The following is a 26190-nucleotide window of genomic DNA, read 5'->3' on the forward strand; positions in this document are numbered from 1 at the left end:
CTTCACTTTCACTTTTCACTTTCATGCGCTGGAGAAGGAAATGGCAACCCACTCCAGTGTTCTCGCCTGGAGAATCCCAGGGACGGGGGAGCCTGGTGGCCTGCCGCCCGTGGCGTCGCACAGAGTCGGACACGACTGAAGCGACGTAGCAGCAGCAGCAGCAGCACCACCTGTGACCTGCGCTAGGACTGATCCTCAGAAGAGGCAACAGTGTTACTCTTCAGGGTTTGGAGTCAAGAAAGGCAAGGAAGGACCCCTCACAGAATGGGCTTTATGCCTCTGTTTCCACACTCCTGCCCTTCCCTCCCCTCACCCCACTCCTCTTTACTTTCCCTCCACTTCCCAGCTTCCCAGAGACACTCAGGCCACTTGACTGGCTAACTCCTGGTCCTGGTGAGGGTTGAACCAACCGGTGAACATGTACTGTTGGCAGTGCTAAGGCAGGCTAAGTGGGCCCCCGTGAGACTGGGTCCAATCTCTCAGAGCTTGGAGGTGTCCTCAGCAGGAAGGCTTGATCAGAACCCTAAACCCCTTGGATTGGAAGCTGGACTTGCCCAAGAGTGACATTTGATTATGGGAAAAGATTGGTGAGTGAAAAAGAAGGAAAACTAAAAGACAGACAGAGAAAGACAAGGATGAAGTGACAAGAAGAGCAGTAGAGACAATGAGGAAGAGCCTAAGAGACAGAAACTGAGCCTCACGGAGAAAGCACGATTGAGAAGATCGCAAAGGACAGGGAAAGTCTGAAGAGAGAGGAATAGGGGCAGAGACAGAGAGTGAGAAAGAACGTGACTCACGGGACGCAGAGACCAAAAGTGAGACACAGAAATAGAGCAAGGGAGATAAGTAAGGACAGAGCAAGCAAGAGGGGAGGGAAGTAGAAAGATACTGAGTGAGAGACAAGGGCCGAGACAGAGACGAAGAGAAAGAAAGAGAACCAGACTAAGACACAGAGAGCAACAGAAATGAAGGTATTCAGAGAAACAGGAGCAGATTGAGAGACAATTAGAGACAGAGAGAGTTCAGGCAGGGGGAGACTGAGGGGGAGGGTCCAGTGAGAGGAGCAGTGAGAAGCAGAGACAGGTCAGGGTCTGCTGAAGTCCAGAGACAGACAGGCAGCAAGGCACCCAGCCCAGGACTTGAACAAAATTTGAGCCTGAAGCTGATTTGCAGGGGGAGGAGACGAGGGTATAGAGCCATGTTCATTTGACATTTGACGTTTAAAATAATGATATTCTCATTGAGTTGTGGAGAAGGGAGCAGCTACCCTCTCCAGGGTTCTTCTCTGGGGAATTCCATGGACAGAGGAGCCTAGCAGGCTAGAGTCCATGGGGTCCCGAAGAGTCGGACACGACTTTGTGACTGGACAAAAATGACAGAACATTGAGAATAATCACTTAATTTATAGAACTCTTTGTAACAAAGCACTTTTAGTCAGGAGTGAGGATGTATGCAGACACAAGATGGTTTTATGCAGGACAGTTGCTAAATGTGAATTCCTGGGAATTTCCTGTTTCAGAACAAGCTGCCTTTTCTTGTCCAATAAATGGACACAGCCAGGACTGAGGTGGCTCTTCTGTAGTTGGTGAGGGTGTAGGATTCAGACAGCACCCCTAACCTGGCTCTCCTTTGCCAGCCCAAGCCAGGTCTGCAGCTGCTGGGAGATTTTCTGTAGAGAGGTGGGGAGAATTTGGAAAGGTCAGACTCCAGCACTAGTAGAGAGCAGGAACATGCAAATTAGCATGCAAATGATAACGCAAATCACTGAGAGCTTTTTCTCTCTTACCTGTCGCGCAAGGCGGAGGCCAGGGGAATCTGAGGGTCTCTCAGGTGCCATGTCCAAGCAATGAGAGGCACTAGGGATGAGAAGGGCTGGCTCGGAGGGTCCCAAAGGCTGTGTTACACTTAGCACATGCCAGGGATCTGTATCCCCTGGAAAGAAAGGAGAGGACGGTGTGTTGAGCCACAGCCAGATAGACACTAAGGAGTCAAGTTCTGACGGCACACTCACCATTAACAAACAGCACTTGGGTGGCCCCTGGGGTCTGGCCACCATAATAGGAGTTGGTCTGGGCCACAGCCTGGGCTACAGATGAGGTTGAAAGCCCAAACACCTGTTCACATAGCTCAAGCTCGGAGGGCAGAGCTGGGAGCTGGGAGAAAGGGCACCCGGGGACCTCACAGGTGACGTCTGTGGAGAGAGGGATTCACCAATGTGGAGTATATAGCCAGCCCCCTACCTCTTTAATAATCGTGTACAGAGCTCTCCCCAGTGATGACTGAGACAGTTCCAGACCCTCCCTTCAGTGAGTTCACGGTCCTCTCAGAGACGCACTCAGCCCAAGACACTGATGGCCTAGAATGATCAGGGCTGTGATAGAATAATGTCTGGAGTGAGGTTGGGAGTGTCTCAGAAGGAGCATAATGAGCCTGGACCACCTTGAGATGGCTTGTCTGGGCACAGCAGAGACCGTACGTTTTGGAGGTGAGAGTTGGGCCAGTCACTCACAGTAGCCGAACTCGGTACAAGTTTGGTACAACCACTGCCGGTCACCCACGCTGGACACTTGGAGTTCTGTGACCCTCAGCTGTGCCACTGTCTCTGCCCGAGAAATGCTTAAACACCTCTGACCCAGGCCGTGTGTGACAACCTAAAGGACAATACACATACATATATGCAGACATACATTTCTTGCCCCCCCTCCCCGCTGCCCCCCGCCCCCACCCTGGCCATCAAGCCAGGGCAGGGCCTGGAGCCATTGGTCCCTACAGGTCAAAGGTCAGAAGTCAGAAGAGTGAGTTTCTGAGTTTTCCTGGGGTCACTGCTCAGAGTTGCTGGGGACCTAGGTCCCTGTGGGTTAGAAATTAAGGTGCTAGATGACTAGGAACTTCTCACCTGTAAAGCTGATCTTGGGCAAGTGAGAATATCTTAGATCTCAGTTTCCTCAGTTGTGTCTGGGGACAATAGTAGTGTTTACTTCCTAGAACTATTTTAAGAATTCGATGAGATAATATATGTGAAGCGCACCGCACAGCATTTGGTGCAGACATCGATGGAAAAGTGATAGCTGGATTGTAGAGGTTGGGAGTCCGAGGGAGTCCGAGGCTAGGAGCCCCGGTCTCTAGGAGAACTGTGTCCCGAGGACAACTGTGTCCCCCGGACTAATGTTTTTCCTTCATTCTACAAATACTATTTGAGAGTTTGCTGTGTGGCAGACACTCTTGCAGGCCCCAGAAAGAGGACAGGACAATGTAGGCAAAATAGTAAGCACAGTCGCTATCACCTGCCTACTGTGCTCCGGGCTCCCTGTTCCCTAGGTCATACTGCTCCTACCTCATTCCACCTCCGAGGTCCTTTTGAGATGCAATACCCATTTTACAGAGGAGGAAACTAAGGTGCAGAAGGGTTTACGCTTGCCCAAGTTCACACAGAGGAGGTGAAGCAGGAATCCTCGCTCTGCTCACTCTTGGCGGTGCTCGGGGTTCTCACCTGCACTGCCCGACGAAGCCCGCGGTAGGGTGCAGGGCCGCTGCAGTTGCCCCTGCAGTTGCCCCGATCCCCGAGGAGGAATCTGCAGAGCTGTCGCACACTCAGCGGCGCTCCAGCTTGCCCATCGTACTGCACCGCACCTCCCACGAGTGCCTGCAGCGCCCCCAGAAGCTCTGCCTGGTCCTCAGCGCGCTCCAGGGACCCGCACGCTCCCAGCTCCACGCTCAGCGCTGCCCGAGCCCCACGGCTCGCGCGCAGCCGCCGCTCCACCTCCGCAAAGGCTGCGGACGCCGCCGCCCGGCACTGCGGAGAGCGAGAGGCGGCGTTGGTGAAGACCTGGGCCAGGGGTTCCGCCTTTCCCTTTCCGTGACCCTCATCCTCCCTGGGCTCCCCACTTTTCCACATTCCGATTCATACAGGGGGCAGTTGAAAGTCGCTTTTGCTCGAGGCCCTGCCCTCTTCCCGGCTCCTCCTCCGGGCCGTCCCACCCCAGGCCCCGCCCACACGAATACAGCCTCCTGATAGGGTGGTCCGTCCTCAGGCCCCGCCCCCGTATCAGCCCCGCCCCTGTTGGGTCCTCCCTTCTTAGTACCCAGACCCATCTTCAGCTCTCGCGTTCTTCCCAAATTCACCCACCTCTCGGGGCTCCCAAGTCTCTGAGACCCCAACACCTTGCAAGCTTCAGCCGTTTTCTCTGGCCCCCATCCTCAAGGCCTTTTCTCTTTCCCTATCCCCCTCCGACTGGACCCCAACTCATACCTCCAGGGATCCGCCAATCGCAGTGTTCATTAGGCTTCTAGACACCACCTAAAGTCGGGTCGCGGAAGAATATCAGGTGCACCGCACCACCGAGGTCTTCCTCCCCCCGCCGGCCCACCGCCCCGCCATCCTTACGTCGTTATACTTGGAGAAATCCAGTGTGGCCCGCACCGGAGCGGAAGAGGCGATGGAGGCAAAAAATAGATGGGGAAACTGAGGGAGAACAAGTTATCAGCCTGGGGGCTGAAGGACTGGGATCCCATATCTGCCCGCCCCTGTGTCACTCACTCGTCGTGTCATCTCAGGCAAGTCCCTACCTTCTACACACTGAACTCTTATGAAGGCAGATTGGGATGGGGGGTTGGGGGGAGGAGGGTGTGGAAGGAGGTTTTCCTATTATCTGAGTTATGGACCTCGCAGTCCAAGTTCCTTTCCCCCAGTCCACCCAGAGGGGTCCCAGGACCTTCAGCCGGGCCCAGGCAGCCAGGGAGCCAGCATAGGAACCTCCGAAGCAGATCCAGCGGCTGGTGGAGGAGACGTTGAAGAGGCGGGAGAGTGTGAGGCGGGCAGAGGCCGCATCTGCCAGCCTAGGGTCAGAGAAGAGGCCGAGTCGGTTCCCATGGGTAGGAATCCCTGAAGATTCCCCAATTTACAGGCAGGGGTCCAGAGACAAGAATGGAGACAACCCTGGCCAGAAGCTAGGGTTTTTTCTCATGAGGTATTTCTGAGGATTCCCCATACCTACACGTTTCCGCACAAGTGCCTAGGTCAGGGGAGACTCATTTGGAAAGCTTCCACTCTTCACTTCCAGACTAGGTGGGAGAAGAAAAATCTTCAAGACAGTTTAGGTGAAAATCTAAATTATAGGAGGGATTGGAGACTGTCAAAGAGAGCTACTCAGGAAGAGGAGGGGGCCTAGGCTGGATAGGTTAGGAGGTATTGGCGAAGAGGGAGACACGATTAGAAAAAGAGACAGAGATATTGGAATATATCTAACGCCCTTCCTTTTTTTCTTTCCCCTTGGCAGTACCACAAGGCTTCTGGGATTTTAGTTCCCCAATTAGCAGTGATCGAACCCATGACCCCTTCAGTGGAATCGTGAAGCCCTAATCACCTAATCACCAGGGAATACCCTAACATCTTTTTTTTTTTTTAATCCCAAATGCTTTCTCCCCTCCATAACCTTTCTGAAACAGTTTGCAGTTAGTGTCATCCTACTGCAGTTGGAAACTAGTTTAGCTTGTGAAAAGATTAAGAGATAGAGAGGAATATACAGGCAATGTGATACAGACGGGGACACACAAAGATGGAGACAAGAGTGAGGCAGAGAAAGTCAGAATGATTACAGACAGATACAGAGATAGAAAGCAGAAAAGGGAGAGATAAGTCTGGGGGAACAATAAAGTAGGTGAGGGAGGAAAGAAAGAGAAGGGATTTGGCATAGGAGTAGGGTGCACTGAAGGAAGTGAGAGAGGGAGCTAGACAAATATCTGGGGGAAGCCCACTCTGAAGAAGGCAGAGTTCAAAGGCTCAAGGAAGCGATGTGCCTGCAAGTCTGGAGAACAGCAAGAACTTCAGTGTACCTGGAGCCCAGTAAGAGGGAGAGAGAGGCCAGAGAGCTAACTGGGGAGCCTCCAAAGCCAGCATAGGAGCTTCCACAGCAGATCCAGAGGCTGGTGGAGGAGATGTTGCAAAGGTTTTGTCTTTGCTCTGAGTGCGATGAGAGACGTGAGGGATCTGAGCCAGGAGAGAGATGATCTGGACTGTGGGCTAATGATCACTCTGGCTCTTCATCTGGAGAATAGACTGACGGGATGAAGGACAGAAACAAGGAGACCAGTGAGGAAGCTGTGTAATCCGTCTAAGTGATTCTGGTAGTCTGGACCAGCAGGTCATAGTGTAATAGCAAAAGATAAGAATACAGTGGAAGAGGTGGAGAAATAAAGGATAGGGAGGGAGAGAGACGGAAAGACAGAAAAAAGAATAAAACACTGAAAGACAGAGAAGAAAACATGGGACCAGGGACTCAGAGGTCAACTTTGGGCAATGCAAGAAGAGACAAAGATTCAGAGAAGCCAAAATACAGCCACCTTCAGTCCAATGACCCCAAACATCCCCTACCCCCACTCACGCATGGCGGCTGGACAAGAAGCGGAGCTGGGCCATGTCCAGCCCCTCGGCAGGTATACTCAGGCCATAAAATCTATGCTCCAGACTTATCACCAGGGCCCCCCAGATTGGGGCCAGATTTGCAGGGTGCCCTGTGAAGAGTCCAAAGGGGATATGTGTGAGGTGGGTGTCAACTCTTGCAAACCTCAGGCTTCACAGCCCTTCACAGTATACAACTCCCCTTCCTCGCCTCCACCAGCTTCCCCTTGTCTTTCCTCACGCTTGCTTCTTACCTCTCATCACTGAACCAGGTCCAAGGCTGCCTTCACCTCCCAGATGCAGGAATACAGGTCCATCCTGGCTGGTCCAATGTTGGTCATTTACCCAGTACCGCTAAGAGGTGGGACGGGGAGGAAGAAATGGCATCGTGAGAGTTCTGACCTACTCTTTATTTCCTGTTCATTCTGGTCTCTTTCCCTAATGGATCTTTTTTATATGATGTTGACTTGTTTATTTACATGTTCATTTCTCTCCTGTTTGTCTCCTCATCTAGAATATAATATCTACAAGGGGAGATATTTTTGTCAGCTCTTTCACTCTGATAACCCAGGGTCAAGAATAGTGGCTAGGAAGTGGTAGGCACTTGCTCTATATTGAGATAATTATTGTAGAATAATTAATAAATGCAGGTGGATTTAGAAATAAGGCCTGTGTGAGATGATCTTTGGAGACTGTGGGGAGAGCAAGTGTAAAAGAGTAGGTATAAAAGTGGTAAGTCTGTTCATTCATTAAATACATATCTCCAAGTGCCTATTGTGAGCCAGGTCTGGTTCCAAAGCTGATCCAGATTTTTGCTCCATACTGAGACTTGGTGGTGCATTTGGTGATTAATCTGAAGGACAGGGAGAAGGGGGGTGGTAGTTGAGGGGCAATGAGGGAGTGAGAGTGAATGACAGGGAAAAGGAAAGACTGAAGGATAGGACCTGAGGAACAAAAAAAGTGGGAGGCTAAAGAAAGGAAGGGGAGACTAGGGGATAGAGGGCAAATCTAAGAAACAGAGGGGCTAGACTAAAGGGCCATAGGGATACTGACAGCAGATATCAGGTAAGACTGATTGGGGAGAGGACGAGGTGACAGAGGTGTAGAGATAGGAACAGAAAGCAGAGACTGAGGGGCGGAGTAGGGTGGGCAGTGGATCTCCTCTCTCCCGGCCTTACCTGCAGGAAGGAGCGTCTGTCAGAGGCATTGAAGGGGTCTAGTGGCTGCTCCAACCACCCCTCTTTTGGGAGGGTCACAGAATCTGGGCCCAGCCCCAGGCCCAAGGCTGAGCTCTCCTGAAACCTCAGGATGTGCTCACCAAGGCGCCGAAGGAGGGAAGCTGTGGGACGTGGAGGGGAAAGAGTCAGGCCGGGGCTCCCCAAGGGGGCTCCGGCCTGACTCTCAGGATCCTCCTACCTGGAGCTGAGGACACCCAGAGGGAAGCCAGGAGCAGAGGGCCCAGCCATGGCACGGGCCCGATGTCCATGCTGTCCAGTTCTTTGTGGGCGGGCTCCAGGGGCTATGTTCCCTCCACTCCCTCAAGACTTCCTCTATTGTCCCAAGCGCTGGCCTTTCAGTTTATAGTCTTTGATCCGTAGCTCAGGTATGTTTGCAGACTCTTGTCTTGGAACAGGTCAAGCTTCTGTTGGAACCATTCAAGCAAGGCAGGGACGCCAGAGTCTGTATATAGAGCCCTGTGGCTGTGGCCCCTGGATATCCAATTCTCTCTCTGCTCTTGATTTTCTCCTTTCTTGTCCCTTGATCTTCCTTCCCTCTGGCCCTCAGTCTCCATGCCTGTGCCTCACTCTCCCCTCTCCCTCAGAAGCCATCACTCTCTACCTCAGGAGCCCCTCTTTCCCCCCACCCCCACCCTCCAGCATACTTTCAGTCCCCCTCATTTGCCTCAATACTCAGTCTGTTCGTCTCTTTGTTCCTCAATTCTCTTTCCATCTCCTCTCTACTTCAGTCTCTCTGTTTCCTCTCTCTCTCTCTCTCTCTTTCAGTCTCGGCATGTCTATTTTCCAGTCTCCCCGTTATTTCCTGCTCCCCATCAATCTCACCCCCACCCTCTGACCCGCAATCTCACCCCCACCCTCTGACCCACAATCTCACCACTTTCCTTAGATCCCTTATAGCACTTTGAATATTTCTGCAGCAGCAGAATATTACTCCTGCCTCAGAATGCTTGCCCCTGCTCCTCTCACTCTGTGGATTCCTGCTGCTGCTGCTGCTGCTGCTAAGTCGCTTAAGTCGTGTCCGACTCTGCAACCCCGTAGATGGTAGCCCACCAGGCTCCCCTGTTCCTGCGATTCTCTAGGCAAGGACACTGGAGTGGGTTGCCATTTTCTTCTCCAATGCATGAAAATGAAAGGTGAAAGTGAAGTCACTCAGTCGTGTCCGACTGTTTGCGACCCCATGGACCGCAGCCTACCAGGCTCCTCCGTCTATGGGATTTTCCAGGCAAGAGGACTGGAGTGGGGCGCCATTGCCTTCTCCGCTGTGGATTCCTGTTTCTCCATAAATCTTCATGACTTCCTCCCCCACCTCAGTCAGATCGCTATTCAGAGTCCAGAAAAGGTCTTCCGTGGGCATCTCTTTAAAAATTGTCAAACCTGAGCTCGCCAGCCCAGAGGAACATCACAGTTACGTAGGGAGCCTGTTACACATGCAGATTCCTGGCCCTACTCCAGAGATTCTGATCCAGTGCGCCTGGCTGGAGCGGAGGACGCTGCGTGCCTACGAAGTTTGCTTGTAGTAATTTTCTGGCAAACAGGACCAGGAATCGGGCAGGGAGCCCAGGGTAACAGTAGAGTCCCCATAAGAAAATAGAGGTGAGGATGAAACAGCCATCTTTGGCAATAACGACGAAGCAGGTTAAAAAAATCCTCTCCGAGCATCTTGACCAATAAGAGACAGAAAAACAAAGATGTGGGAGGCGCTTGGTTGAAGCATCTACATCCACAGAGGCCAGAGCAGGGAGGCGGGACAGCTTCGAGCTCCGAGCTCCGAAGTCAGCAGAAGGCCCTTGGGGAAGCATCCTGGACTTGCCGCTTTCTAGTTCAGTGACCGTGAGGAGGTTTTGTCACCTTTTAAAGGCTGTTTCTACATGGTGTCAACCGCCATTCTCTGCCTCTTCCTACTCATGTCTTTGGTTCAAAACACTGCCCTAATCCAAAGCTGAAATGAAGAAAACACTTCCATTTACATGAGTATGGAAAAGAAAAAAATACTCAAGAATAAATTAACCAAGGACGTTTAGGACATGTACCCTGAAAACAACAGAACATTGAAATTAAAGAAGATCTAAGTAAATGGAAAGTTATCTTGTGTTCATGAGTTGGAATATTTTAAAATGTTAAGAAGGTATTAATAAAATGGTCCAAATTGGGGGGGGGGGGAGGTCAAACCACTAAATCTTCTCTATTCTTTACTCTTCTTCATAGCAACGTATCATTATCAGAAGTATAAATATTTATTTATATAGTTCATCATCTGTCTCCCGGATGAGAATAGTAAGCTCCACAGGGCCATGGATTTTTCATCTCCTTTGTCCATTGCTCCGTGCCTGGTTCTTACAAGAGTGTACACAATGGGCAATCAATAAATGTTAAGTGAAAGAAAAATCCATCAACCAATGTTGATGGGATTCTACTCTAAAAGTTTATCTACAATCCGACAACTTCTTTCCACCTCCAGCGCTATCATCTTCTTCTAGCCACTAGCATCTTTGACCTGGACTATCACAGAAATCGCTTAGCTTTACCTCTATTTTCAAAGCAGACATATTTTACTTCTGGACAATGCACTCTTCTTTAATGATTAAAGCAAAGCATACCAGATATTTTTGATCAGCCACAAGACAGGCTGTTCTAGTTAACATAAAGTTCACCGCAAAGTCATGTATAAGTCAGCATACCGTTCCTCAGTATGTGAGGTGACATCCTTTTCCTTGTTAGGTATCAGGGCAATGCTTGTCTTGTAAAATGTGTTTGGAAGAGTTTCCCCCTCTGTGATTTTTTTGGATGAGTCTGAGAAGGATTGGTCTTAATTTTTTGAATGTTTGCTAGGATGTATTAGTGAAGCTACTGGTCCTAGACATTTGTTTGTTGGAAGGTTTTTGATTACCGATTCAACTTCTTGCTAGTAATAGGGCTGTTCAGATTTTCTGTTTCATCAGTATTCAGTCCCAGTAGATTGTATGTTTCTGGGAATTTATTTCTTTCTATCTTGTCCAATTGGTTGATGTATTATTTTTAAGCAGGTACCAGAATCTGAATCTTTGTATTACTTTTGTATGAAAAGGTTTCTTTGCCAGCTGACTAAGCAGCCTAGTTGGTTAGAGCATGGTGGTAATAACACCAAGGATGTGGGTTCAGTCCCCATGTGGGCCAGTGCAAGCCTTTTATTACTTACTCACTGAATAATTTTGCTGCAGTCATCTAACAAATTGGAGATAACCTCACAGACATCAAGTTGGGAATGATTGTTGACTTCATTTGTTCTTCAGCAGTGACACTACCTTCCTTCCCCTCCACCCCTGCCCCCAGCAAACACAGTCCCAGCAAAAAAATGAAATTTCAGCATTTCAGATTTGGCAAAGGGGCATTTTCACCACTCACTGCTTGAAATCCAAAGCCGATGTTCATTTAAGGAGGGAGCAGTGCTGGTAAGGCACCATCCCTTTGGAAGAGCTGATGACTGATATTTTATGAGAGGGGGTTTAGGGTAGACTTTCAGAGGGTCAGTGGATTGACATATTCTGTGGAAGCATGGTTCTTCTGGAGAGACTCTTGTTGTTTGGTTGGCACTCAAAGGGATGTTTACTGAAGTGAGTGCATCCCTGGCTGGCTCATTTCAGAAAGCAGGGGTTGATAGTGATTGGTTGTGCAAATGTTCACAAAATGAGTATCATGGATAGATCAACTGGTTTAAATTCGGGTCTAGTGGCTACTTGTTACCACTGCTATAGAACAGTCTTTTCCTAAGTTTGTGATTAGTATGTCTTCTCAACATTTTGTTTTGGCATAAAGCAAACATTATTTGTTTGTTTAACTATCCACGTAATGAAAAATAGTGGGCTTTCTGGTGGCTCAGACGGTAAAGTGTGTGCCTATAATGCGGGAGACCCAGGTTCCATCCCTGGGTCGGGAAGAGCTCCTGGAGAAGGAAATGGCAACCCACTCCAGTACTCTTGCCTGGAAAATTCCATGGACGGAGAGGCCTGGTAGGCTACAGTCCATGGGATCGCAAACGGTCAGACACGACTGAGTGACTTCAATGTCAATGTATAACAAAAATACTGATTTTACTATTGATGACCTTTCATTGATTTAGGCCTTGAGAGAATTATACTAAGTGAAATAAGTGAGACAGGAAAAGACAACTCCTGTATGTTTTACTTACATTTGGAATCCAAAAAACAAAATAAGTCAAAATCAAGTTTTTAGACACAGAGAACAGTTTGGTGATTGAGAGGGGAGTGGAGGATGGGTTAAAGGAATGAAAGGGGTCAGAAGGTACAAATTTCCAGTTATAAAAGGCATGTTATGGAGATGTAAGGTACACCATGGTAGTATAGTTATTAATAATAATACGGTATTGAATATTTGGAAGTCATTAAGAGAGTAGACCCTAAAAGTTTTCATCACAAGAAAAAATATATATAAGATGTATATAAGACGGATGTTAACTAGACCTACTGTGTTTCATTAGTTTTTCCAAGAAGCATTATAGGGCTTTACTGTTTCTCTTTAAAGCTTGGTCTCCAATCTCAAGGGTATAAAATTATTCATAATGTTCCAGGGACTAGAAAGTCTAATTAATTTCCAGGTCTCCTACATTGCAGGAGGATTCTTTACCATCTGAGCCACCAGGGAAGCCTAATCAATTAAAAAATTTTATTTAGTTGGAGGCTAATTACTGTACAATATGGTAGTGGTTTTTGCCATTCATTGACATGAATCAGCCATGGGTGTACATGTGTCCCCCATCCTGAACTCCCCTCCCACTTCCTTCCCCATCCCATCTCTCAGGGTGGTCCCAGTGTTTCATACTTCGAACTTGGACTGATGATCTACTTCACATATGGTAATATACATGCTTCAATGCTATTCTCTCAAGTCATCCCACCCTCGCCTTCTCCCACAGAGTCCAAAAGTCTGTCCTTTTTATCTGTGTCTCTTTTGCTGTCTCACATATAGGCTCATCGTTACCACCTTTCTAAATTCCATATATACTGCTGGGCATACACACCGAGGAAACCAGAACTGAAAGAGACACATGTACCCCAATGTTCATCGCAGCACTGTTTACAGTAGCTAGGATATGGAAGCAACCTAGATGTCCATCGGCAGACGAATGGATAAGAAAGCTGTGGTACATATACACAATAGAATATTACTCAGTTATTAAAACGAATGTGCTTGAATCGGTTCTAATGATGTGGATGAAACTGGATGGAGCCTATTATACAGAGTGAAGTAAGTCAGAAAGAAAAACACCAATACAGTATATTAACACATATATATGGAATTTAGAAAGCCTAATGAATTTTAACCCAGTAATATTTGACTTGTAGGTACTACTGCTCACCACCAGGATGGCCGAGTGGTTAAGGCGTTGGACTTAAGATCCAATAGACATCTGTCTGCGTGGGTTCGAACCCCACTCCTGGTAGAATTGGTTTTGTTGATGCCTAGTCATGTCCAATTCTTCTGGGACTCTGGTGACTGTTGCCTGGCAGGCTCCTCTGTCTGGGATTCTCCCAGTCGAGAGTTCCGGCGTGAGTAGCCATTCCTTCTGTAGGGGATCTTCCTGCTTAGGGATCCAGGTACTTTAGCAAGTATCTTATCTGGAAATGATAGTTTCTTCTGCAAAGTGGATAATAGTCCAGCATATAGTTGACTCTGAACTCTTTTTATCCAATCTGACAGGTTCTGTCTATAATTGGTGGATTTAGGGAATTTAGATATAATGCAAATGATATACTTGTATTTTTAAAAAATCCACTGTCTTATTAGTTGCTTTCTGTGTTCTCCTTTCTTTTATCTCTTTCTTCATGTCTTTGAAATATGTGAAAATCTTAAAAAAAATAGTGTTTTCCCTAGGGTTTTCTATATATAGCTACAATCATTCAAAATCTACCTTCAAACTGTACTATGCTGCTTCCTTTACAATGTAAGAAGCTTGCAATAATATACTTCCTCCTATATTGTGTGTCATTGCTGCCACAGATTTTGCTTTCATGTATGCTATTATTGTACAATATGCCACTACTATTTTTGCTTAATGCAGTCAGTCGCTTTTAGAGTGATTAAAATTGGGGAAGACCTTCCTTATATGCACCTCTGTTGTATTCATTACTGTGTATATTCATTGCTTTGTATTCTCTCTTCCTGAGATCACCTTATAACATTTCCTGTTTTGCAGGTCTGATAGTAATGCACTTCAGTTTTTGTTTGTCAGGAAGGACTTTTATTTCCTATTCAGCTTTGGGAAATATTTTTTCCTTGGTAGAGCATCCTGGGTTTACAGATTTTTTTTTTTTTTAAGTAGCCTCCCATCACTTTCAAATGCTATTCCATTATCTTCTGGCATACCTAATTTCTGATGAAAAGTCTGCCGTTTCAGATAGATAGAGAATTAGATAGCTTGGAATTCTCTGACCTTGGAGCTGAGGTTTGACGTACAGGTTTCCTCCACTATCAGAAAGCAGAGCATTCCTATAAAACATTTCACAAGCTGAATTGGCGTGAAGTGAAGAAACAATTATCTTAGGACACTTCTTACATATGAATGTACAAAGTTAGTGGAGATAAAGCACAGATGCTCACAGACACAGTCCAAATCTGTGGCAGCCTGAAGCTGAGATGCAGAGTATAGTTCCTGGGGGAGGAGCTTGGCGGCCCCACCCTTGCCGCTTCTGATGCGCTCAGCCTCTACAAAGGCTCCCTGCAAAACTTGCTGCTGTTCAGTCGCTCAGTCGTGTCCGACTCTTTGCGACCCCATAGACTGCAGCACACTAGGCTTCCCTGTCCTTTACCATCTCCAGCTGCTTGCTCAAACTCATGTCTATTGAGTCGATGAGGCCATGCAACCATCACATCCTCTGTCGTCCCCTTCTTCTCCCGCCTTCAATTTTTCCCAGCATCAGGGTCTTTTCTAATGAATCAGCTCTTCTCATCAAATGGCCAAAGTATTGGAGCTTCAGCTTCAGCATCAGTCCTTCCAATGAATATTCTGGACTGATTTCCTTTAGGACGGACTAGTTGGATCTCCTTGCAGTCCAAGGGACTCTCAAGAGTCTTCTCCAACACCACAGTTCAAAAACATCAATTCTTCTGCATTCAGCTTTCTTTATGGCCCAACTCTCACATCCATACATGACTACTTGCAAAACCATAGCTTTGACTATAAGGACTTTTGTGGGCAAAGTAGTGTCTCTGTTTTTTAATAAGCTGTCTAGCAAAACAAGTACTAAAGCGGGTCTTTCCTAAAAAATGAAGTGGCAGCAAAGTGAACTTTTGAAAAGTGAGATATACCTGTATTTCATTATCTTGGGAAAAAGTATTCAATCATTAACTCTCCCAATATTTTTTCTGCTCTTTCCTCTCTTCTCACCTTCTGGGATTCTCATTACAAATGTATTAATCAGTAACTCTTAACTGCTACTTTTTATTTTTATTTTTCCATGATGTTTCAGCTTGGATAGTTTCTGGGCCTTCAGGTTGATCATTTCTTTTCTCATCCCTATAGAGTCTACTAGTTAGTCTATCAAAGACATCCTATGTCTCTTAGTCTCTCTGTGTGTGTATGTTTGAATTTAGCATGTTTATTTGATTCGTAGTTTCCAAAAATCTACTGAAATTTGCCACCTGTTTATGTGTTGGGATAATGTGGGTACCTACTATGTTCCTTTGGCATCTGAAATGGGAGCGGTCTCGAGGGACTAATCTCATCGTAAGCTTTGGGATCTGAGGCTATTTCAAGAAAAATAATGTCAGCATTGAGTTAAACTGTAGGACACTTGGTGTTGCAAAATTGCTTGGCTGGGGAGAAACTTCCACATATTTACTGGCCAGAAGTGTCTGAAGTAAAGTGTTCTGTGTGAGTACTGAAGAAGACACACAGGAGGAAAAACAGTGTTGGTTTTTTTTTTTTTCTCTAATCCACTTGTCAGCTCCAAATTCACCATTTTAGCTTATTTATTTATTTTTGCAGAGGGATCTGGGCCTTTTAAACTTCTATTTTCTTGTGCTACGTGGCACTGAAATTTTGTCAGTAGAGGGTGCAGAAGAGACACAATAAGAGGAAAGAGTTTAGCTTTCTTGGTTCTAAGAGTTCCTGCAGCCATCAGTATCTTCAGTGTACAGCTCCATTCTACTGACTTCCACAGTTGTACAGAAAAGAAATTAGGTATTCACCAATCCATTCACAAATATTTATTGACCATTATCAGAAAGAATTAAGACTGGTTGTGGGGATTATATACAAAAAAGGAAAAGAAAAAGCAGTGGTTTCTAGTAACTGCTGGAGCTCTCATTGTAAACTCTCACATGGATAGATGAAACCTCATAGATGAAAGCCAAAATATCTGAAGATTGCAAAGTAAATCACTGATAATCTCGCACATATGAGAGGGGCATTGTCATCCAATGAGAATCTGAATTGTTTGGTGTTCAAATAGTAATTTATAGTGCTTCAGTCATACCTCGTGTGAAATGATTTTTCATGCAACTTTTTACATAGTTCACTCAGTCTTTACTTCTCTTCTTATAAAACTTCCAGTGCCTGCCATCTTCAGAAACCACATCGATGAAGTAAACATTAGACTCTTAGTTTCCCACATCATTCAGCAATTGGACAACATGGGCTTGATCAAGGTTAATTCCCCAGACTGTGTTCAACAAAATGAAGACTAACTTTTCAGAAGGATAAAGCCTATGAAGAGAGCTCTGCTAAAATTCATTTCAGGATCTTTTACTTATGAAACTAGCTCTTTAACTGGCCCTCTTCGATAGAGAAAAAGAAAAACATAAATTATTGTGAGAAAGTTTTCATTTTCACACACTAGGAATTGCCTCTAGAGAATAATACACATTTTTTTGAAGTGAAAATCAACTGGAAATTCTTTGGAATATGACACTGCTGTGGAGCCTGCTCAAAAGAACCACTTCCCTGGCAAATTGATCATATTTTACTGATGTTACTACATCAATAACAATAGGATGATGTGAGAGGTAACAAAAAAAAAATCACATAAGTTTAATTTTTCTAGTAGTCATATTTTAAGAAGTAGAAATAAACAAGTGGAATTAATTTTAATGTTTTAACTCCAAATAACATTTTGACATGCAATCAATAAAAATTATGAGATATTGCACGATGTTTCTTTTAAAAATAAACTGAATTTAGAAGCGTGTGTTAATGTCTATTGCTTTGGACTGGGCATCTTAACCCTAACCCAACATTCTGGGGAAAAGGAAATAATACTCACTTCACAGTATTATCTCTGTAGCTTTTTTTTTAAGGAGGGGAAGAACTTCCCCGCAATTTTTGAAAGAACCTGTTTTCTCCTTTAGGTCCAAGAGTGATCTGATGAATATATCAAATGTGTTTTGTTTATTTGAAAGGGAAGTTGAAACGGACTTCCTTTTACAACAAGCCTCCACCACAACCAAAAAAAAGAAAAAAGAAAAAAAAAAGTCCCAAAATCTTGGGAATAGAAAAGTTGGTTACCTTGGTTGGTTAAAGCCTCGTGGAATAATATTAAACAATCTATTTTAATACAGACGCTTTATTTTTCCCTTCTCCATATAGACGCTCTATTTTTCCTTTCTACCGTGGAAGTTCCCTGTCGTTACTAGTTGGAAAAAGAGGATAATAAAATACAACATCAGTTTGCTGAAAATTCATGAGCTGCATCCTAGAATCACTATAGAATCTCCGAGGGTTGAAATCTAGAAAACTGGGCTTAATAATCCTTCCTAGCGATTCTCCTCCGCGCCAAGCTTTGAGAAGCGTTTGCATCAGTAAGTTCCGGATTCTTTGGGCCATTCTATCCTCCCCATTCTGCCCCTACTCCAGCCTTTAATTGGGTAATAGCCCAACAGATCATATAGCAAACGAGGACTAGACGCGTGCAGGTTCATTCTTTTAATTGCCAGCACCGCTTAGAACGCACATCGTACGGAGCCAATCAACTTCCGTAAGATGTGAAGAAAAGTGTTAGTCGCTCAGTTGTATCCGATGCTTTGCGACCCCATGGACTGTATCCAGCCAGGCTCCTCTGTCCATGGGATTTCCCTGGCAAGAGTACTGGAGTGGGTAGCCTTTTCCTTCATCCAAGGAATCTTCTTGACCCAGGGATTTAACGTGGATCTCTCACATTGCAGGCAGATTCTTTACCGTCTGAGCCACAATACATAAGTACTACCAAATGAAAGTCTTTGCATGTTTTTGTTCCTTTCTATCTTCACCTTGATTTCCTTCTCAGACGCCTCCACTTTGCCCCAAGCGTCTGAAGTCACGCCCAGGAACACCAGGAAAGGAGATCAAGCTGTTGAAAGAGACACCACCCCCAAACTGCTCCTTTGCTTGACTGGTTCGACATCCTTGCCCTCTTCCTGACGGTTTAATTTCTGCCTCGGACTAGTCTTAGTTTGGTGGTGAGGCTGCAGCGCTCTTCTGGTTGAGATCCGGGGCTGGGCGGGGAGATAAGTGTCTGAATAGCTTTCTCAGGTGTCAGGGCGGATCTTTGCCAAGATCGTTAAATTGAGGGGGACGCTATGGTTTCATCTGTCCACAGAAGCGTCTTTCCAGATTCAATTTTTCCAGTCTATGTCCTTTATTTTCTCTCTAAGACCGATGCTCCGAGACAGAAATTGTGCAGGGAAGAGCTTAAAGAGGGAGAACCCTGCCCAATGGGGACAATTAATGAAGAAAATGTTAGTGATATTTTTCTTTTCTTTCTTGCTTTTTCGATTTTAAGAAATTAAGATATACTTTATATACTGTAAGATTCACACAAAAGTGCACAATTCAGTGTTTTTGAATATATTCCCAGAGTTGTGCAACCTTCATCATTATCGTGTTTCAAAACATTTCCATCACACAAAAATCAACTCTGTACCCTTTCCCCAGCTCTTGGCAACTACTGTCTCTGGATTTGCCTATTCTGGACATCTCATATAAATGGAATCATACAACATATGGCTTTTTGTGTCTGGCTTCTTTCTCTTTGCATGTATCTTCAAGGTTCCTTCATGTGTAGCATGTATCAGAAATTATTTTGATTTTATGGTCAAATAATATTCCATATTTAATTTTTGAAGTTATCTTTCCAAAGACCTTTCTGTCAACTCGCCTTCTCAGTATCATGGAAAGAAACGAGATAAAGGGGACATTTTAGAAGACAGATACTGTAAGCATCCACCCAGACTTTAAGCGTCCATTCAGACTTAAAAGCCGAAATTGCTCTGTGTGGCAGGTAGCACGGATGGTTAAAAACCAGATCACATGATTTACTTTGAAGAATTTTAAGAACTTAGAAATATTTTTTTGTTTTTATCAATTTGTAAAATGTACAAAGTTTTTTTTTTCTTCCTCGTAAAAACAAACGCGCGTCGAGCCAGCCAGGAGTCGAACCTAGAATCTTCTGATCCGTAGTCAGACGCGTTATCCATTGCGCCACTGGCCCCGCTTTGATTCGACGTTTTCTACCAGTCTTTGTTCACTGGAATGGTTGAGAAAATAGTTGTTGGACGATGAAGACGGAAATCAGTTAGACAAGAAGGAGCTGTGGATTCTGGTAAAGCTGATAGGTTATATTCAGGGTCATTTTGCATGGTATATTCACTTAAAATATTTATAATTATGAAAGAATTTTCTGCCTTGGAGCATCATGTATGTGACTGAACGACAGTGTTTAGCGCCTGCTGCCCCCCCACCCCAACCCCATTTACGTACATGCTTGTTTCTATTGTTTCTACTTGTGAACGCTTAATTTCTGCAGTCGTTCATCTATTCATTCCTCAAACCATTTCATTTTTCTTTAGCATTTAGATACTGATGCTGTGTATGGATCAATTCTTAACGACTCGTTGAATTTTCAATTGTGATATAGTGAAAGTGGAATAAAACACATTCTTGAGGTATTAATGTTTTCAATCTCACTCTCCAAATAGCCAAAACTCTTTCCAGAGGAAATAATTTCAGACACTGCATCAGAGAAGACATTCTGAAATACCCACCTTCTCAAATTAGGCGAAATGAAAGTAATAATTCAATAAAGGTAAACTCTTTAAGAACTAAGTTCACATAGCAACTTAGACGTTCAAAGTTAATATAATTATAAATTTAAAAAATACCAGTCATCATTACATAAACTGGCTAGCAATGTTTAAAGGGCTCAAAGTAGGCGAAACAGGCATGTGGAAATACAGAAGTGTTTGTAAGCGAGGGCAGTCCTTTGAGAGAGAAGTGCAGTAATTTGGGTCTGAGTGCAGCCACGGTGCCCACAACTTTTATCCGTACTCTTCCTTGGTTAGATTTATTGCCTTGGCCCAAGCTGTGTATCTTCTCTTTGCCTCAGCTTCCTCATTTCTATAGTTTTAAAAAGCGCGCGCGCACACACACCCCCCACAAGGATATTTATGACCTTAGGTCTTTATAGTTCTTGCTAGCCCGTTGCATGGTTGGCTGGTTGCTTTTAAATACCAGAGAACTCTTTAGGGAAGCTACCTGCATTTCTCTTATCAGAGCGTGGAATCTTATTACAGGTTTTTAAAAACTAAATCTGAAGCAGAGATTCACAGCGAAAAACAAATCGCCTCGCAAGTTCAACAGGAGGCTGCTGAGTAGCGCTGTGAGCAGGATTTGAACCTGCGCGGGGAGACCCCATTGGATTTCGAGTCCAACGCCTTAACCACTCGGCCATCACAGCTCTGCTTCCACCGTTCATTTGGACATTAAAAAAACACATCGTTATAGGGCCCTGACTTACAATCCTGCCTACCAATTTTGGCTGCTCTTGCTTATTTGGTATGTTTACTTTAAGTATTCATCAGATCTGTCTGCTCAGCGTCATCCAGCTTGTCCCCATCCTGCCAGGCTCCATGCTGCGAAGTCTCACCTCTGAGAGAAGTCAATATTCCAGCATCACAAGAATCCTTGATTTTCTAAAAGTTTCTACAGTTTTCATGGATTGCCTGGTTGTGCTTCATACGTGGGACGAAATGAAGTAAGTCGTATTAAGGGTGCCTACGATCCTATTCATTTCTGTTTTCCACAGACAAATACACTATGCTTTTGAGGTTACAAGGACAATTGGGCAGGATCTACCAATATTTCAAATGCATATACTCTTTGCCATAGCATTTCCACAAATGTAAGAGATAGACTTGAACACATTATATTGTGTTCAAACTTATTCTCTGAAGCATTCATTGAAATAGTAGGATTGAAAAAAACTTAGTCAGAATTATTTAGTTAGATAAATAATGGCACAACTACACAGTGGAATGCAATGCATATTTAAGACAGAATGATAAAGACTACTATATACATACATATAAAATAAAAGAAAGGTTCAGAGCAATCTCTGTAGAATTCTACTGTTGGAGGTATATTCATGTTAGGTTAAATACACATTTTACAAAAAAATAAAAAAATAAAAACCTCTCAAGGATAATCAGTAAACTCATGGCAAAAGTTCCCAGTTGAGGGGCTGGAGACTAAGGAGGTGGAACTCTTTGAAAGCAGGGGGGAGAAATTCACTGCATGTCCCTTTAGACTTTAGATGTTATCTATTAAAAAAATCAAATAAAAGTTCAAGAAAACATTATAAATGAGGAAGTAGGGGAGAAAATTTTTCTAACCAGAATTCTCTGAAATAGAGCTTCCTTTCTGGAACTCAGCAATAGTCAGCATTCTGAAGGAGGCCTCACTTGGAGCCTCAGAAGAAGCAAACCACACAGATGAGATCTGAAGTCACTCAGGAAGCCTGAGGCAGAAAGGCAAAAAGGTTTTAGAATGCTGTCCAAGCTTAGACCTGGACACACAGGCCACAGGAGACATGGGGGTCTCTGGGAGAATCATGTGATCCAAGATCAGATAGTTCTGGAATGTTCTTCAGACACTGAATTGAATCTCCTATTTGTGAGCAACCAGGACCAGCTCAGTAGGTCAGACTCACCCTGACTTCAAGGTCCTTGATTTGCTCTAGGATGTTCTCTTCACAGTGTAATCTCAGTGGCTTTTTTTTTGTCCAAAATTGCAGAATGTAAATAGCTAAAACTTCCTCCTTTGGGTCTAGGAATACAATTTTTAGCAGTTGTCTTTGTATGTGTTTTGTTGCTTTGTTTTTGCAGAGAAAGTATCATATCTTTCTTTTATTATCTGTCTTGGCCAGAGTGTAGTTCTATTTACAGTGGACAGTTTCCCAGAAATTGTTTTCATGAGAAATCCTTTCCAGTTTCCTGTCCCCAGTTTTGCCGCTTAGCCAGTTCACAGTTCTGGCGGTTTCACAGAACTTCCAACAGAGCGCTTTGGAGAATTGAATAACCTTGGGATGAAGATGTAAAATACACTCATAAGTTAAGAAGTTCTTTTGAAATGTGCTTTTTTTTTTTTTTTTCCTCACCTAGATTTTGATCTTCTTCCTAGTACTTCTACTCTACTAATGAATTTGGGAGACCCAAAGAGGGAGGGAAAACAGGAAAAGGAAGCTGTTTAAAATAACCCCATCCCAAAGCAGTCACACAGGCAGGTCTGGCTCAGTTTCCTTGGGGCGGGTGGGTCACTGCTCCTTTACCTGGGTCCTGCTGTACACAAGGTTTTGCTTGTGCGTCTCTTGCGAGTATGGGGTTTGATTTTAAACGTGACTGCACCCAGTGGCACCCCACTCCAGTACTCTTGCCTGGAAAATCCCATGGATGGAGGAGCTTGGTAGGCTGCAGTCCATGCTAAGGGTCGACACGACTGAGCGACTTCCCTTTCACTTTTCACTTTTATGCACTGGAGAAGGAAATGGCAACCCACTCCAGTGTTATTGCCTGGAGAATCCCAGGGATGGGGGAGCCTGGTGGGCTGCCATCTATGGGGTCGCACAGGGTCGGACACGACTGAAGTGACTTAGCAGCACCCCTCCTACCATCTTGCTGCAGCTTCTCCTTTGCCCTTGGATGTGGAGTAACTTTTTTTGGTGGGTTCCAACATTCAGAGGATGAGATGGTTGCATGGAATCACTGATTCAATGGACATGAGTTTGAGCAAACTCTGGGAGATAGGGAAGGAGGCAAGCCTGGCATGCTGCAGTCCATGGGCTCACAAAGAATCGGACACAACTGGGAGACTGAACAACAACAAAAGCAGTCACTGTTCACCCCTTCCTCCCTGTCTCCTCCTTGGGAGTTTAACTTTCATCAGAATTCTAAATGGTTTCTCAGACTCTCTGTGCCACTGAGAGGCTTCCATACTCTTCCACACATCAACATTCCCCCTAGGAGATGTTCTTTTTCTTTCCTCCTGGATGGACACCTGTGGGTTTGGAGCTGTAAAAGGTCAAGTGAATGTGTATGGATACTATCCAGTGGGAAAAAAAAGTTGGTGGGGAAAATGCTGGTAACTTATTATCATGTTTTAAAGCTTCTTTGATTTTAAAATATGTCCAATCTTCTTTCTCAGTCAACTTTCTCAATTTTAGGAAGAAGTGGGATGTAAAAAAATCTTAGAAAATGACTCCTTTGATGGCTCTGAAGACTCAGACTCTACTGACAGGACTGTATGATGGGGCAGCAGTTCCAGATGTGAAAAATCAGTTCAGGATAATTTTCATTCAAAATGTCTTAACAACTGATCTCAGCATCACCTATTGACCACTGGCCTCGTCACACAGATGGTCAATATTATCCGTGACTAAACATAGTTGAGGATAGAAAAGGCAATGGATGTTTTGGGGATTGCTATAGACTGAATATGCTTCCCCCCACTGCCCCCAATATGTTGAAACCTAATCCCCAATGTGATGGTTTTGGGAGGCAGGTGCTTTAGGTCATTAAGTCATTCATGAGTAGAATTAGGTCCTTCTAAAAGAGATGGTAGAGAACTTCTTCACCCTTTCCTGCATCTGAGGATATAGCGAGAAGACAGCTGTCTGTGAGACAGGCAGCCAGGAAGCAAAATTTCACCAGAGTGAGAATCAACACTGGCCTCCATAACTGTGAGAAATAAATGCTTGTCTTTTAAGCCACTTGGTCTATGGTATTTTTGTTACATAATCCATATGCACTAAAACTGGGATAAAGACACAAGTGAGGCTCACAAGACTTAGCCAGTTCTGGAAAGGTAAACCCATTCATTTGTGATCAGTTTGCACAATATAAATTTGCCTAAAATATTCATGTAAAACAACAATAATCAGCTTTCAACTTTAGAACACATGGTAAGGTGGTGACGGTCTCTGTAGACTAATTTATAACATATGATTGAAGAGTTGATAGGTAGGGTAGGTAAGCTATACAGTTAATTCAGCCAGCTGAAAGCTCAGTTGCTTCTGATGCTCTTTCTGACTGAATATAGAGAAAATGGCAATCAGTAGCTGCATACCAGGTGCCAGGGTGTGTGTACATTTTCTCCACTAGTGAAAAGACATCGGGCTAACAGATGCAACTGACATAATCACTTAACCAGATTTACAATAACTGTCATTCTCTATAACAGATTTATCTTCTATACTTGAGTAAATGAATTGAATAGAAATTTGGTGAATCTGTGACCCTGTACATTTCAAGCTGTTGATGTTGGCACTAATCTCAGCTATCCCTCCAGGAATATCAGTTTTGTGCTTGGTTTAATTATTTTCATAGAGAAAATTCTGGTGGCATCTAATTGGCCTTTTATTCCATAATAACCTTCACTCCACCAGTCATGGAAATGATATAGAGATTCTGTCTGGAGTTGGGAAAGTAATCACAGGGTGGACTCAGAGACCCACTATGCCCACAGTGAAATGGATCGGAGGCAAAAACAAACAAAGAAACAAACAAACAAAAAACCCAACCTTCATAGGTTGTCTGATCTTCATGAATACGTACTTTGCCCGATGGACAGCAGTGATATCTTGTATCTCTAGCAGTTGATGCCAGTTCAGAGCCATTGTCTAGTAACCCCTAAACAGTCTATTTCCCTTTCCCTAATGCACAATCGCTTTGGTGCACAAGCACAGATCCCTTTAGGAAAAGCTGGGGGGAAGAATAAGATTTCTCTTCAGTTAGAACTGATTTAAGTTGGGAGACTTTCCTGCTAAGATCAAGGAGCCTTCAGAGTCAGTTCCTGGTGAAGCCTCTTTTCGTAGAAATCCCAGTTCCAAAGAGAGCAACTGTTTCCGTGGCGCGGGCTCATCTCCGTCCTCTGATTTTGTCTCAGAGACGCGAGCTCGCAGGCCGGGTGGGAATCCAGCCAAACAGAGAAGGGGGAACGCTTCAGCGTGTGCACAGCGAAACCAGGCATCACGGCGGGACTCTCGGGATAATTTCTTTCAAACAAACAGCAAGTGCAAAGACTTGTGGGCTGTGTTAGTTTTTACATATAAGGAAGTTGAAATCTCGTAAATGAAGTAGCGGTGTCTAGCAGTTTAGGAAAATATGTTTCCGCCCGGTTTCGAATCGGGGACCTTTCGCGTGTGAGGCGAACGTGATAACCACTACACTACGGAAACAGCTGACCCAAGCGCTTCTCCAGCCCTTACATAACTGAATAGGCTGCCTGTAGAGCCCAGGTTTGTTCATGTCTGTGAAGTTGTTTACTGTTGCAGGGCATTTCCCTCCTTTTTTTCCCTCTGTTTATGAAAACAATCAAACAAACAAAACCCAACTCCTTTCATAACCCCAGTTCTTCTTTTTTTTTTTTCTTGAAAGTATTTTACTTCAGGTTGAAAAATGAACAGCTTCCTCACTGTTCATTGCAAGATACACAGTATTCACGAATACAATGCTGGTCATTTGAGGAAATGTACACACCTCAATTTCTCCTTCATGCTTTTCTTTTAGAAAGATACTGTTTACCAAAAAGAAACGTCAGCAGTACAGGAAAAACTATTTTCCCAATAAATTTACGAAAACCTAAGATTCCCAATGAAATCAAGATTATCTTCCCGATACCACCACCTTAATATAATCACATGCTTATTGGAACACTAATATCCGCACCCTAAGAGTACATTTACTTTCAACAATGAAGGTGATTCTTGAAAAAAAAAAACAACAAAACAAAACTTCAGTGTGGTAAATGTAACATGGATCTCTGCAAGTATTAAATGTCTGAAATAGGCAGCTAATACTGGATTTAATATTATTTTATAAATAATTGTTCCCTTAGCAGTAAACATAAGTCTACACATTCACAATAATCCTAGAAAATAAATACTGTGATTATGCACAATATGTTATGACAAACTACTTTCAAAAATAACCCCAGTTCTTAAATAAATTCCAGGAGTGGAAAGCTAAGGCAACATCCTGGAGATTTTTTTTTTTCTTTTTTTGTGTATTAAGGATATCTGTTCAAACTACCGCACAATGGCACTCATTGGTCTTCCCTGGTGGCTCAGATGATAAGTTTCTGCAAGGAATGCGGGACACCCAGGCTCTATCCCTGGGTCAGGAAGATCCCCTGGAGAAGGAAATGGCAACCCACTCCAGTACTCTTGCCTGGAAAACTCCATGGATGAAGGAGCCTGGTAAGCTACAGTCGATGGGGTCACAAAGAGTTGGAAATGACTGAGCGACTTCACTTCA

General features: G+C 44.4%; 1 protein-coding gene and 4 non-coding genes across 5 annotated transcripts; 1 reads left to right on the forward strand and 4 right to left on the reverse strand.

Moving 5' to 3' along the window:
- Nucleotides 1-1600: 1600 nt before the first annotated feature.
- Nucleotides 1601-7883, reverse strand: LOC138097979 (thymus-specific serine protease-like). Its single transcript, XM_068994190.1, has 12 exons — nt 7814-7883; nt 7576-7736; nt 6652-6751; nt 6381-6510; nt 4713-4836; nt 4385-4462; nt 4250-4297; nt 3491-3793; nt 2510-2651; nt 2012-2191; nt 1787-1932; nt 1601-1669 (listed from the first exon to the last, which is right to left on the reverse strand). Exons 1-12 carry the CDS (start codon nt 7881-7883, stop codon nt 1601-1603), a joined length of 1551 nt encoding a protein of 516 aa, XP_068850291.1.
- A 5106-nt stretch (nt 7884-12989) lies between these two features.
- Nucleotides 12990-13072, forward strand: TRNAL-UAA (transfer RNA leucine (anticodon UAA)). The gene has a single exon. It is a non-coding gene; the product is annotated as a tRNA-Leu (tRNA).
- Nucleotides 13073-19021: 5949 nt separating this feature from the next.
- Nucleotides 19022-19094, reverse strand: TRNAR-ACG (transfer RNA arginine (anticodon ACG)). The gene has a single exon. It is a non-coding gene; the product is annotated as a tRNA-Arg (tRNA).
- A 1163-nt stretch (nt 19095-20257) lies between these two features.
- On the reverse strand, nt 20258-20339 carry TRNAS-CGA (transfer RNA serine (anticodon CGA)). Its single transcript has one exon. It is a non-coding gene; the product is annotated as a tRNA-Ser (tRNA).
- A 4700-nt stretch (nt 20340-25039) lies between these two features.
- TRNAV-CAC (transfer RNA valine (anticodon CAC)) lies at nt 25040-25112 on the reverse strand. The gene has a single exon. It is a non-coding gene; the product is annotated as a tRNA-Val (tRNA).
- Nucleotides 25113-26190: the final 1078 nt, after the last annotated feature.

The sequence above is a fragment of the Capricornis sumatraensis genome, chromosome 22 (genome assembly GCF_032405125.1).
Source record: "Capricornis sumatraensis isolate serow.1 chromosome 22, serow.2, whole genome shotgun sequence".
NCBI classification, from domain to species: Eukaryota; Metazoa; Chordata; class Mammalia; order Artiodactyla; family Bovidae; genus Capricornis; species Capricornis sumatraensis.